We start from the raw sequence: 14,246 nt of genomic DNA, 5'->3' as shown, positions 1-14,246 counted from the left end.
ATAGCAGTGCTATGACATACCCCCCTTGTACACCTGAGGACACGGACAAAGAGCAACATGCAGGATTTTGCTCAAGGTCACCCGGTTAGGTGGTAGAGCCAGGACCTTTTGGTGTCTAGATGTTTGTGTTGAGAGCTTTCAAAGAGGACAGTGGAAAGAATAGTATTGTGGACAGCCATGTATTCACCAGACTAGCCGCAACAATGACGAATGTTTCACTATCGTTACGTGTTCCCCTTCTGTTGGTATTTTGCTGACCCGTGTTAATGTTACAAACCCGGTGACCCTTTATCCCTACATGAATAACACATTCACCTTGGGGAGATTTGACAATCATTCTTTCATTTCCATTGCTACCCATCCACATTCACTTTCCCCTTGTCTCAGCTTGTCCTACGGATGTATCTTAAGCGCCCACTCCCGTTTCACACGTTGCAGTTGTTTTTCCCCCAGTGAGTTTGATATTTAACGAGACCACAGAGGATGTCTGTCCTTCATGAGCTTGCCCGTGTCATCGTAGAGACTGATCGAGTATGCTGGCCAGTGAAATCCAGCCCCATTCATGGTTAATATATGGCCTGTGGTGACTTTCAAGCTACGACAGCAGATTTGAGTAGGTCCAACAGAGACCACTGGCCTTGGAAAGGCAAAAAATACTTATTATCTGGCTCTTTCTCTAATGTTTACCAAGTGCTGAGTTAAACTGTCCCTTCTCTTGATATGATGTAGGGTCTGTTAGAGTTTTGGGCTGCTTGGCATGGAGCAGTCTGTGCACATGGACACGTACTTAGATTGTTTATTCATCTATGATGTTCATTCATCGTCATCGATTCCACTTTTTCTTAAGTTTATTTATTTATTTATTTATTTATTTATTTATTTTTGTAGTGTTCAACGATTCATTAGTTGCATATAACACCCAGTGCTCATCACAACATGTGCCCTCCTTAATACCCATCACCAGCTACACCATCCCCCCACCCCCTTCCCCTCTGAAACTCTCAGTTTGTTTCTCAAAGTCATACTTTTTCTTTTATATCACAGAAGAAATCTCAGAAAACTACAGAATTTTGTAGCCAATTCAGGGTGAGTACTCGATAGGGGTGGAGATTCTTTTTTTTTTTTTTCTTTCTTTTTTTTTTTTGGGTAAGGATATTGTTGACAGTGTAAGAGTTGTTTTGGTCAAATCATGTCAGATATCAAAATGGAACCCATGAAGGGAACTGAGAGAGGAGTCCCCATTGTTCAACTTTCTTCTCCATAAGAAAGTCTCCATGAGGTCTCTCTGCATCTGATGGCAAAAGGGCCAAGTAGACAGGGTCCTCTGCTGCTTCTTCTGGGCTTTTGATGCCTTTTGGTCCACCCATATCTGTTCTCACCCACCCAGGGCAGCAGGCATTCAGGAGGATCTTGTCCCCTCTCCTCTGCTCACTGAAGTTCCTGGCATGGATTCTGGACAGGACCGTAACACCCATCTTGGACACTGCATATGTGACTACTTTTATATCAGGCCAGCCCTCCTTCTTGTGCACTCCGTTCTTTATGTCATCCACGAATTTCTTCATGAGCACCCCCAGCTCCTCTTCTGTGATGGTCTCATTCAGAAATTTCTGCTGCAGTTCTGGGCTGCACGATTTAAGGGCTGCGAAGCTCATTATGCTAGACACATTCACCACTCTGCCTAAAATGCAACAGAGAGTCATGTAGCATGGCATGCACGAGGATGATGAATACCGAAACTGCTAGTATTTTGTCCATTTGGGAGACAATTCCCAGTTGGCTGAGTGTTAGTGAAGACTGCCTCTGTAAGTGACGGACATGATACAGTCTTGAACCTTGTCTTACCCATAACGTCTCAGAGGATGTCAGAGAAATGATCTAATGGGACTGGGCACTGTCCAGACATTCCATAAAGAGAAGAAAGTGCCTTATACAGGAACACACTGAGCAGAACGTAAGGAGGTGCTCAGTGTAACGTGAGTAGAGAGCCACTTTTCCTCATAGGTCTCCTTTAGGACCATCTGAAGATCTTGTGGTAGGGTAGTGCTCTATGAACAACTGTCTATTAACCAATGAGCAGCTGATTAGTTTATAGATGAACTTTTGAAGGTGAACAGACAGCATCAGGTTTGGGAGGCTGTCACTCTGCTGTAGCAGGTAGAAAGAAATCACCTCAGTGGGGTGGGCTGTATGCTATTCTCTCTTGATTTGAGAATCATCATCTCAGGAGCAGTGACAAAATGCCCGGCAATATGGTCATGGAAAGGGGCAGAGGAAAAGTGACATGTTAAAGAGATGGTATGAAAAGAAATAAAGTCCGGGGGGAGGAAAGAAGATGGTGGAGGAGTAGGGGACCCCTATTTCAGCCGGTCCACTGAGTTGAGCTGGATATCTATCAGACCATCCTGAACACCCACGAAATCAGCCCGAGTCACAGGAAGCTACATCTGGATCTCTACAAACGAACATCTCCGGCGCTGGGTATCAAGGTACGAAGTGGGGAGCCGTGAATCCACGCACAGATATTGGAAGATAAATGGAAGGGGGAAGGAGTTGCTGCACTCGGATGCCAGGAAGCAGTAGTCATCAGCACTGGGGAGCAGGCTGGACTTGTGGACTGGTAGCTGTGGGGAAAACAGATTGAAACTGGGAGCTCGGGAGCACGTGTGGGAACCGGGGGCGTCTGGCGGTGTTAGAAGCACAAAGGAGAGAGACGTGCAGGCCCTGGAAGTGAGGGCTGGGACACCGGCTGTGCGGCGCACAACCCAGGACACTGCAGGGTTTTTGGCAGCACCAACACAAACAAAGTTAAAGCGGCCAAGAGAGCTCAGTGGAGAGCAGACTGCGATTTCTCTGTTCTGAGACAGAGGCTAGGATACGGCCACTGCTACTCTGGCTCGCAGAAGAGTCACAGAAAACTGCCAGGGAAAGCCGCCAGAGAACAGAAGCCCAGAAAGACCAGTTCTCACTGAGCACCCCCCACCCCCCGGGGATGGGGCAACTCTACCCAAACAGGGTTGCCTGAGTATCAGCGCGGCAGGCCCCTCCCCCAGAAGGCAAGCTAAAAAATCAAGAAGCCCACAACCCTAAGGTCCCTATAAGACAAGTGCACATTGCTTGGGTTCTGGTCAATAACTGGGACTCTGTACATCCCCACAACCACACCTCATCAGAATGACAAGGAGGAGGAACCCCCAACAAAGGAAAGAAACACGGACTGTGGCCTCTGCCACAGAATTAATGGACATTGATATAACCAAATTGTCAGAAATGGAGTTCAGAGTAACATTGGTCAAGATGACGTGTAGGCTTGAAAAAATATTAATGAAAATATAGAATCTCTAAGGGCTGCAATGAGAACAAATCTGCTGGAAATTAAGAATGCTATGAATCAAATGCAGTCTAAACTGGATGCTCTGACGGCCAGGATAAACGAGGCAGAAGAACGAATTAGTAAGTTAGAGGAAGAAATGATAGAAAAGAAGGAAAGAGAAGAAACATGGCTTAAAAAACTCCACTTTCAAGAAAAAAGACTACAGGAGATTACTGACTCAATGAAACATTCCAATGTCAGAATCATCAGCATCCCTGAGGGCTGGAGAAAGAGAGAGGTCTAGAAGAGATATTTAAACAAATTGTAGCTGAGAACTTCCCTAATCTGGTGAAGGAAACAAGTATTCGTGTCCAAGAGGCAGAGAAGACCCCTCCCAAGATCAATGAGAACAGACCAACACCATGTCATATAATAGTACAATTCACAAATCTTAGATCCAAGGAAACAATCTTGAAAGCGGCGAGGGGGAAGAGATTCCTCACGTACAGAGGGGGGAACATCAGAATAATGTCAGACCTGTCTACAGAGACCTGGCAAGGCAGAAAAAGCTGGTAAGACATGTTCAGAGCACTAAATGAGAAGAACATGGAGCCAAGGAAACTTTATCCAGCAAGGCTGTCATTCAAAATGGATGGAGAGACAAGGAGCTTCCAAGACCAGCAGAAACTGAAAGAATATGTGACCACCAAGCCAGCCCTACAAGAAATATTAAGGGGGTTCTATAAAAGTAAAAAGACCCCAAGAGTGATACAGAACAGAAATTTACAAACTATAGAAACAAAGACTTCACAGGCAACATGACAACATTAAAATCATATCTCTCAATAATCACTCTCAATGTGAATGGCCTAAATGCTCCCATAAAACGCCACAGGGTTGCAGATTGGATAAAAAGACATGACCCATCCATATGCTGTGTACAAGAGACTCATTTTGAACCTAAAGATACATCCAGACTGAAAGTGAAGGGATGGAGAACCATTTTTCATGCCAACAGACCTCAAAAGAAAGCTGGGGTAGCAATTCTCATATCAGACAGATTAGATTTTAAGCTAAAGACTGTAGTTAGAGATACAGAAGGACACTATATGATTCTTAAAGGATGTATCCAACAAGTGGATATGACAATTATAAATATCTATGCCCCCAACAGGGGAGCAGCTAGATACACAAGCCAACTCTTAACCAGAATAAAGAAACATATAGATAATAATACGTTAATAGTAGGGAACCTCAACACTCCACTCTCAGCAATAGACAGATGACCTAAGCAGAAAATCAACAAAGGGGGTGCCTGGGTGGCACAGCGGTTAAGCGTCTGCCTTCGGCTCAGGGCGTGATCCGGGCGTTATGGGATCGAGCCCCACGTCAGGCTCCTCCGCTATGAGCCTGCTTCTTCCTCTCCCACTCCCCCTGCTTGTGTTCCCTCTCTCGCTGGCTGTCTCTATCTCTGTCAAATAAATAAATAAAATCTTTAAGAAAAAAAAAAAGAAAATCAACAAAGAAACAGAGCTTTGAATGACATACTAGACCAGATGGACCTCATAGATATATACAGAACACTACACCCCAGAACAACAGAATAATCATTCTTTTCGAATGCACATGGAACGTTCTCCAGAATAGACCTTATACTGGGTCACAAAACAGGTCTCAACTGATACCAAAAGACTGAAATTATTCCCTGCATATTCTCGGACAATGCTTTGAAATTGGAACTCAATCACAAGGAAAAATTTGGAAGAAACTCAAACACTTGGAAACCAAGAACCATCCTGCTCAAGAATGATTGGGTAAACCAGGAAGTTAAAAATCAATTTAAACAATTTATGGAGACCAACGAGAATGAAAACAGAATGGTCCAAAACCTATGGGACGCTGCAAAGGCGCTCCTAAGGGGAAAATACATAGCCATCCAAGCCTCACTCAAAAGAATAGAAAATCTAAAATGCAGTCCTTATATTCTCACCTCAAGAAGCTGGAGCTGGAACAGAAGAACAGGCCTAAACCACGCACGAGAAAGCAGTTGGTCAAGATTAGAGCAGAGATCAATGAATCAGAAACCAGAAGCACAGTAGAGCAGATCAACAGAACTAGAAGCTAGTTCTTTGAAAGACTAAATAAGATCAATAAGCCACTGGCCAGACTTACTTAAAAGAATAGAGAAAGGACCCAAATTAATAAAATTATGAATGAAAGGGGAGAGGTCACAACCAACAGCAATGAAATAGGAAGGATTATTAGAAACTTTTATCAACAGCTTTATGCCAATAAATTAAACAACCTGGAAGAAATGGATGCCTTCCTGGAAACCTATAAGCTACCAAGACTGCAACAGGAAGAAATTGATTATTTAAACAGACCGATTAATTATGAAGAGTTTGAAGCAGTGATCAAAAACCTCCCCAAAAACAAGAGTCCAGGGCCTGACAGATTCCCCAGGGAATTCTACCAAACATTCAAAGAAGAAATAATACCCATTCTCTTGAAGCTGTTTCAAAAAATGGAAACAGAAGGAAAACTACCAAACTCATTCTATGAGGCCAGTATTACCTTGATCCCCAAACCAGGCAAAGACCCCATCAAAAAGGAGAATTACAGACCGATATCCCTGATGAATATGGATGCCAAAATTCTCAATAAGATCCTAGCTAATAGGATCCAACAGTACATTAAGAGGATTATCCATCATGACCAAGTGGGATTCATCGCTGGGATGCAAGGGTCGTTCAACATTCACAAATTGATCAGTGTGATAAAGCATATCAACAAGAAAAGAGTCAAGAACCATATGATCCTCTCGATGCAGAAAAAGCATTTGACAAAATACAGCATCCTTTCCTGATTAAAACCCTTCAGAGTGTAGGGATAGAGGGTACATTCCTCAATTTCATAAAAACCATCTATGAAAAGCCTACAGCAAATATCATTCTCAATGGGGAAAAGCTAAAAGCCTTTCCCTTAAGATCGGGAACACGACAAGGATGCCCACTCTTGCTATTATTATTCAACATAGTACTAGAAGTCCTTGCAACAGCAATCAGACAACAAAAAGGGATAAAAGGTATTCAAATCAGCAAAGAAGTAGTCAAACTGTCCCTCTTCGCAGATGACATGATACTCTATATGGAAAACCCAAAAGACTCCACCCCCAAACTACTAGAAGTTATAGAGCAATTCAGTAATGTGGCGGGATACAAAATCAATGCTCAGAAATCAGTTGCATTTCTATACACAAACAATGAGACTGAAGAAAGAGAAATTAGGGAATCGATTCCATTTACAATAGCACCAAAAATCATACATTATCTCGGAATTAACTTAACTAGAGATGTAAAGGATCTATATTCTAGAAACTACAAATCACTCTTGAAAGACATTGAAGAGGGGCGCCTGGGTAGAGCAATCGTTAAGCGTCTGCCTTCGGCTCAGGGCGTGATCCTGGCGTTCCGGGATCGAGTCCCACATCGGGCTCCTCGGCTGGGAGCCTGCTTCTTCCTCTCCCTCTCCCCTGCTGTGTTCCCTCTCTCGCTGCTGTCTCTCTGTCACATAAATAAATAAAATCTTTAAAAAAAAACCAGACATTGAAGAAGACACAAAAAGATGGAAAAATGTTCCATGCTCATGGATTGGAAGAATAAACATAGTTAAATTGTCTATGCTACCCAGAGCAATGTACACTTTCAATGCCATCCCGATCAAAATACCAATGACATTTTTCAAAGAAGTGGAACAAACAGCCCTTATAATTTGTGTGGAACCAGAAAAGGCCCCGAATCGCCAAGGAACTGTTGAAAAGGAAAAACAAAGCTGGGGGCATCATGTTGCTGGATTTCAAGCTATGCTACAAAGCTGTGATCACAAAGACAGCATGGTACTGGCAAAAAACAGACACATTGACCAATGGAACAGAATAGAGAACCCAGAAATGGACCCTCAGCTCTTTGGGCAACTAATCTTTGACAAAGCAGGAAAAAACATCCAGTGGAAAGAAGGCAGTCTCTTTAATAAATGGTGCTGGGAAAATTGGACAGCTATATGCAAAAGAATGAAACTTGACCACTCTCTCACATCATACACAAAGATAAACTCCAAATGGATGAAAGACCTCAATATGAGACAGGAATCCATCAAAATCATAGAGGAGAACATAGTCTGCAACCTCTTTGACATCGGCCACAGCAACTTTTTTCATGACACATCTCCAAAGGTAAGAGAAACAAAAGAAAAAGTGGGGGCGCCTGGGTGGCACAGCGGTTAAGCGTCTGCCTTCAGCTCAGGGCATGATCCCGGCGTTATGGGATCGAGCCCCACATCAGGCTCCTCCGCTATGAGCCTGCTTCTTCCTCTCCCACTCCCCCTGCTTGTGTTCCCTCTCTCGCTGGCTGTCTCTATCTGTGTCAAATAAATAAATAAAATCTTTAAAAAAAAAGTGAACTTGTGGGACTTCATCAAGATCAAAAGCTTTTGCACAGCCAAGGAAACTGTCGAAAAAACTAAGAGGCAGCCCACGGAATGGGAGAAGATATTTGCAAATGACACTACAGATTAAAGATTAGTATCCAAGATCTACAAAGAACTTCTCAAACTCAATACACAGGAAACAAATAATCAAATCAAAAAATGGGCAGAAGATATGAACAGACACTTTTCCAATGAAGACATACAAATGGCTAACAGACACATGAAAAAATGTTCAAAATCATTAGCCATCAGGGAAATTCAAATCAAAACCACACTGAGATACCACCTTATGCCAGTTAGAATGGCAAAAATTGACAAGGCAGGAAACAGTAAATGTTGGAGAGGATGTGGAGAAAGGGGATCCCTCTTACACTGTTGGTGGGAATGCATGTTGGTACAGCCACTCTGGAAAACAGTGTGGAGGTCCCTTAAAAAGTTAAAAGTTGAGCTACCCTATGATCCAGCAATTGCACTACAGGGTATTTACCCCAAAGATACAGACGTAGTGAGAGAAGGGCTATATGCACCCCAATGTTCATAGCAGCATTGTCCACAATAGCCAAACTGTGGAAGGAGCTGAGATGCCCTTCAACAGATGACTGGATTAAGAAGATGTGGTCCATATATACAATGGAATATTGCTCAGCCATCAAAAAGAATGATTTCACAACATTTGCTGCAACATGGACGGGACTGGAAGAGATAATGCTAAGCGAAATAAGTCAAGCAGACAAAGACAATTATCATATGGTTTCACTCATTTATGGAACATAAGAAGTAGGAAGATCGGTAGGAGAAGAAAGGGAAGAAGGGGGGGGTAAACAGAAGGGGGAATGAACCACGAGAGACTATGGACTCTGGGAAACAAACTGAGGGCTTCAGAGGGGAGGGGGGATGGGGATTGGGATAGGCCGGTGATGGGTATTAAGGAGGGCATGGATTGCATGGAGCACTGAGTGTTATATGCAAGTAATGAATCATGGAACACTACATCAAAAACTAGGGATGTACTGTATGGTGACTAACATAACATAATAAAAAATTATTATTAAAAAAATAAATGGGGGGCGCCTGGGTGGCACAGTGGTTAAGCGTCTGCCTCCGGCTCAGGGCGTGATCCCGGCATTATGGGATCGAGCCCTACGTCAGGCTCCTCCGCTATGAGCCTGCTTCTTCCTCTCCCACTCCCCCTGCCTGTGTTCCCTCTCTCGCTGGCTGTCTCTGTCTCTGTCGAATAAATAAATAAAATCTTTAAAAATATATAAAAAAAATAAATGGGTGATAGGTATCAAGGAGAGCACTTGTTGGATGAGCACTGAGTGTTGTATGTAAGTGATGAATCACTAAATTCTATTCTTCAAACGAATACTACAGTATATGTTAGCTAACTTGAATTTAAATTAAAAAATATTTTAGTGAGTTCTTCCCAGATACATATTACTTACCACTACATCTAACTCTCTTACAATAGAAATAATACATGTTCATGATTGAAAATTGCAAAACACAGAAGTGTGTGAAATAGAACAAGATGCGGCAGAGGGACCTACACTGCGTAATTTGTATACTAGAAGGGAGGCTATCTTTACTCACAGGAGCTTGCGATCATTTTCTTATGTTACTGTGGTGGAGACAGTAGATGGAGAAACTCTACTAACTTTCTGTAGGCTGTTTGTAATGAAGTGATGACGTCTTTTCTATTCTGTACTGTCTATCTCAGGAAGTCTAGTATTAGTTGTGAAAATATTGACCCTTGTATATGAGGGAAATCTGATGGGGAGTAGGCTTCATTTGGAGAGGGGGCTCTAGTGAAAAATACTTAAGGACCTTGAGTAGTGGGGAGAACCATGAATTTGGATGCCACATGTCCTTGGTCTGGAACAAGCTGTGTTTGTGACCTTGAGATGTATTATTCCTCCATGTTCTAAATAGGGACAATATATAAAATGCCTAGCACATGACATCTAGAAATGTCCAGCCACCTATCCTTTCTAGAACCACAACATGACAGTGTGTGTGTGTGTGTGTGTGTGTGTGTGTGTGTGTGTGTGTGTGAGAGAGAGAGAGAGAGAGAGAGAGAGATTCCTTCAGTACTGCAATTTTCCCACCAAGTCCTCTAGTAGTTTTTCAGAGTACAGGATGTTGCAAAGCAGGACCTTCTCAAATGAAGGTTGAGAACACCTTCTTTAAGGATTCCTTGGTAGTGTAGCCTTAACAAGTCTGTATTTCCTCCTACTTTAGCTAATACCTGATGAACAAGAGTATTCAGATTTCAAATGCTTGCTCGATTCCTGAGACATGAGTATACCTTAATATCTTTTTGAAATAAGAGCATAATATAATTTAAAGAGAAAAGGGAAGGACAGCAGTTAATGACTTTAAAGAGCATATCCTTCAAATTCAGAACTATGAATTTGGAGGACTGGGATGGAAAAGCCGTGGAGTGCGGGATGGGATGTACACGGCCTAGATACTGACTGCTGGTTAAGAAGGCAGGCAATTGTAGATTCTTATCTTTTTTGTTTGTTTGTTTGTTTTTTTTTGGCTAAATTATTTCAGTAAAACTCTTTTTGAAGGAAGGATTTAAAAAGAAGAAGAATCAACATCTGCTATTCCTCATTGTTCTCAGGCTCACAATTGTCTTTTGTTTTGTCCTTCTTTGCCAAAAAACAGAGCAAACTCGGGCCTCTGGAATGTGTTCTGCACCCACAGAGAACTGGTGAAGTCATTTAAGATTGTTTTTTGTGTCTTAGGTTGTGAAGTATGGGAGAGGAGTGACAGTATTGGCTTTTGATTATCCTAGCTCGGATTTCTCCCAGATAGTTTCCCCAAAGAGGGTAAAGTCCTGGTAACATGGCCGCAGTGGCTGCCATCCCCCCAACTAATGGAAGAACTCTCCTTTTTCAAAAGGCAAGAAAACTCTGCTTTCCCACTGAGAAGATAACTTGCATTTCCATGTCCAGGAAGTCTAGTTTCCCTGAGGCAAGATGAATTATTTGATGAGAACCTGCCTTAGCAAATGCAGGAGAACACTCCTCTTTCTGGTCCAAGGCCAACACACTGCATGGACCAACACTGTTCAGTAAGTGAGAAAAATTTCTCGGCCAGAAGTCATTTTTGCCTCCTAAGGGAATACCTGTAGGATGTGTGGTCGTGGCACAAGGAACTCCATCCCACTCAAGTGTTGTGGTGAGTGAAGGAGTCGGTGACATCTGAGAGCTGCGCTTTGAGATGCCAGTGAAGCCAGTGTTAGAAGAGGTCGTAGAACTTTCCCAGACAGAAGGGGAATCGGGGCAGAATGTAGTGTACCCGCATGTCGTTGGTTCAAGCCAGAGACCTTAATCTTTCTAAAATCATCATCTTGTCTTAAAGTGTAGTAAAAGGGTGGTGGTTCCCCGCATCACATTCTCGTGGGGAAGTATTACAGTAGTTGACAAGCAAGGAATTCTGGGAGTTTGTTTTGTGCAGATCATTGAAGGGGAAGGGGAGTGGATGGGCCTGGAGTTTGGCAGGTCTGATGACAGAGATGCCTACAGGTGATGACCAGGGCTTGGGCTTTGCTCCTGAAGGACTTTGGGAGTAAGCAAGCCCTCAGAGAGCAGAGAGAATGCCCCGAGAGGAAGAGACTGAAGAAGCAGCATGTCTTAGGAGGGTTGCGATGATCCAGAAATGACAGGCGAGTGTGTGTGTTGTAGAGCTGGGATGGAGGAGAGGCGTGGGGACAAAGCCCATAGGGCAACTCTGTGCAATAAGGAGGTGAGCATAATGACCTCTAGCTTCCTAGGGGGTGGATGGTATGGTCTGTGACCAAGATGACATGGGAAAAGAGTGAGTGTCATCTGGAAATGTTTTAGATGTTCAGATGGGTGCATGGGTTGGGGGCTGGAGGGATGGAATTTGGGGAGGGGGCGGGCATCCTGAGGAGAAGGAGAGGCAGGAAGAGAACTATGTGTGTCTGGAGCTCTGGGAATGTTGTAGGCAGGTGACCGATGTTAGGAGCCCTGAGAAGTTTGGAGAGTGAGGAATCCACTAGTCTGAATAGAATCCCTGGGAGAGAGGGAGAGGGAGAAGAAAGGGTCCAGGAAGGAATCCGCAGGGTTCTGCACCTATGAGTGAGACAGAGCAAGAAAAAGGCCTCTGTGAGGAAAGATTTGAATGATGACTTGACGGATAAGACAGAGGCAGTAGTGAGGGACCAGGGGGTCAGAGGGCACTGCTGACTGCAGGACGAGTGTGTAAGAGTCCTGAAGCAGAGGGGCACCTGTCTCCACCAAGGAGACCAGTGTGGCTGATCAGGGAGAGGGGCCTGGGCCTGTAGAGGAGGCCAGAGAGGCAGGGGCAGATCATGCCAGAAACACCACAGCTTGGGCCCCTGATGAGGCTCACCTTGGGGTTTCATTAGAGGCAGCAGTTCTGTGCACACAGCTTGGGTACCAAAGAAGTTTGTTTTCATGGTCACTTCTGCTTGAATATGAAGGGGTGTGGGATCACCAACTGTTAGGAGAAGAGGAGAATAGATTAAAATGTAGTAGCCATCTGAGAAGATTCCGTCAGTTGACAATAACATTTTCTTTCCATTTATAATCTGCTGAAATCTCAGCAATGTTGGGGTTAGTGAACAGTGTTGTCCCAGTGTGATTTATCTGGTGTGTTGATGTTGTGAAGCTTTGTAATTTGACACCATTGCTGTAAGCTAAGGGAAGGGTGCACGATGGGATATCTGTCTATGACTCTTTGTAATTTGTTGTTTATTGTATTCTATCTTTTTGTAGGAAATATTTATGTTTTATTAATATTATTATTAGTTCTCTTTAAGAATAAGCCATAAATGACTCTTTTTTTTCCCTAGTAACCAGCAGATGGTGCTTTTATTTTCTTTTTTATGCAGCCAAGAATGTTGTTTATTTTAAAATAAGTAAAAAATTCTTGTAAATACGCAACGTCCATACGGAGAGTTGGAAAAATCTGTTGAGGTCCCTGACAGTCTGATCCATGGCAGTGCCAAGAGGCTCTGTCTGGAAAGGCCTGCAACTTCTGGAGTTTTCTGCTCTCCCTGTGCCTCTAGTCTGACCTCCTTCCCTAGGGAGGCTGTTCTAGATCCCATCGGATCTCTGGGTCCCACAGTAGCATTCATGGACCATCCCTATCCCACCCTGGAGGTCCACCAAGGGAAGTCCCCTGTCCTAAGAGTTCCCATGTCCTTACTGTCGAAGGCAACGCCTGCATTGTTGACCAGCACATCCAGGCCTCCGTACTCCTTGCGCAGGAAGTCGCGCAGGACCCGGATACTCTGCAGGTCTTCGATGTCCAGCCGGTGGAAGCGGGGACTCAGGCCCTCGGCCTGGAGCTGCTGCACGGCCGCCCGGCCCCGCGCCTCGTCCCGCGCCGTGAGCACCACATCCCCCGAGAACTGCCGGCACAGGTCCCTTGTGATGGCAAAGCCGATGCCCTTGTTGGCCCCGGTCACTAACGCCACACGTGGAGCTGATGACATGGCTGCCAGGTGAGCAATCGGGGTGCTGTGCGGTGAGCGGATTGTGCTGTGGGCCACGCCAAAGAGTCGTGGTGCAGAGGTGTGGACACAGAGTGGTCTGTGGATCTGTATTTCAGATTGCCGTGCCTTGAGCCCATGAGCCCAAGGCTCCGCCTCAGTCCCTCCATTAAAGGAGGGGCCAGATGTTCCAGAAGGTGTCCTAATAACGCTATACCAAGTCTGCCCCTTGTGGGGCTGCAACCTGAGCCCAACCAGGACTCTACCTCTTGGGATCCCTCCTCTGAGCCCAGGAATGGTTTGATTTGGACTGATGTGCTCCCAGAAAGCTGGTTGGTAATGGGTTAATATGCGGCTAGACAGGAGTACAGATATTGTCTTGGGAATGAGTCCTTCTTCCTCTGCAGAATGGGAATGGTTGGATTCTTCCAAGATGCAATGAAATTGCTGGCACAGGGAAATTCCTACTGAGGACACAGATCCTCTTGTTTTCTTAGGGAGAAATAGAGAATTCGGTCCTGTGCTGAGACTTAGCTGGGGGCAGGGCTCTCCCTCTGTGTGATTCCAGGGGCCCCCAGCGGGAGGGGATGTTTGTCATGATCACTGCATTTAACACCTCTGTCCCCTGTGCACGCGCGTGTGTGTGAGGGACGGCTGGGGAGCCCCGCTCAGAGAGACTGCCTTGTCTGTAGTCGAGCAAACTAAAACCTCGTCAAACGTTCTGTAGGAGAAAAATAATGCTGACATTTTCGTATCATGGGTGAACTACACCGATGAGAATCAAAGAAAAGTCGTTCTGGAAGATACAACGGAGCAGGTTGGGGCGCAGCACGCTTTATAAATATTAAAATAATTGTGGGTCAAGGTATTGATTGGAATAGTTGATTTAATGGCTACCTAATCCCCTGTTTGCCTAAAATGCTTAATTTTGATGTTAAGGTTACAGTTAATAAGTAA

At 44.4% G+C, this 14,246-nt stretch overlaps 1 protein-coding gene across 1 annotated transcript; it reads right to left on the bottom strand.

The window, feature by feature from the left end:
- Window positions 1–1,169: 1,169 nt before the first annotated feature.
- On the bottom strand, window positions 1,170–13,361 carry LOC130542962 (carbonyl reductase [NADPH] 1-like). Its single transcript, XM_057308169.1, has 3 exons — window positions 13,004–13,361; window positions 12,185–12,292; window positions 1,170–1,681 (listed from the first exon to the last, which is right to left on the bottom strand). Exons 1-3 carry the CDS (start codon window positions 13,290–13,292, stop codon window positions 1,200–1,202), a joined length of 879 nt encoding a protein of 292 aa, XP_057164152.1. The 5' UTR covers window positions 13,293–13,361; the 3' UTR covers window positions 1,170–1,199.
- Window positions 13,362–14,246: the final 885 nt, after the last annotated feature.

This window comes from Ursus arctos, unplaced genomic scaffold (genome assembly GCF_023065955.2).
Source record: "Ursus arctos isolate Adak ecotype North America unplaced genomic scaffold, UrsArc2.0 scaffold_60, whole genome shotgun sequence".
NCBI classification, from domain to species: domain Eukaryota; kingdom Metazoa; phylum Chordata; class Mammalia; order Carnivora; family Ursidae; genus Ursus; species Ursus arctos.
This window is presented reverse-complemented; position numbering and strand designations above follow the sequence as displayed.

Bases quoted from the DNA above. Each gene is read 5' to 3' on its own strand.
- LOC130542962 (XM_057308169.1), bottom strand. From the start codon at position 13,292: ATGTCATCAGCTCCACGTGTGGCGTTAGTGACCGGGGCCAACAAGGGC. The intron at 12,293-13,003 runs GTAAGGACATGG...TTCTCCTAACAG, and splicing joins TGCAGGCGTTGCCTTCGACA to TTGGTGATCCCACACCCCTT. The intron at 1,682-12,184 runs GTGAGCCTCATC...GTTGCATTTTAG, and splicing joins GCCTCTAATGAAACCCCAAG to GCAGAGTGGTGAATGTGTCT.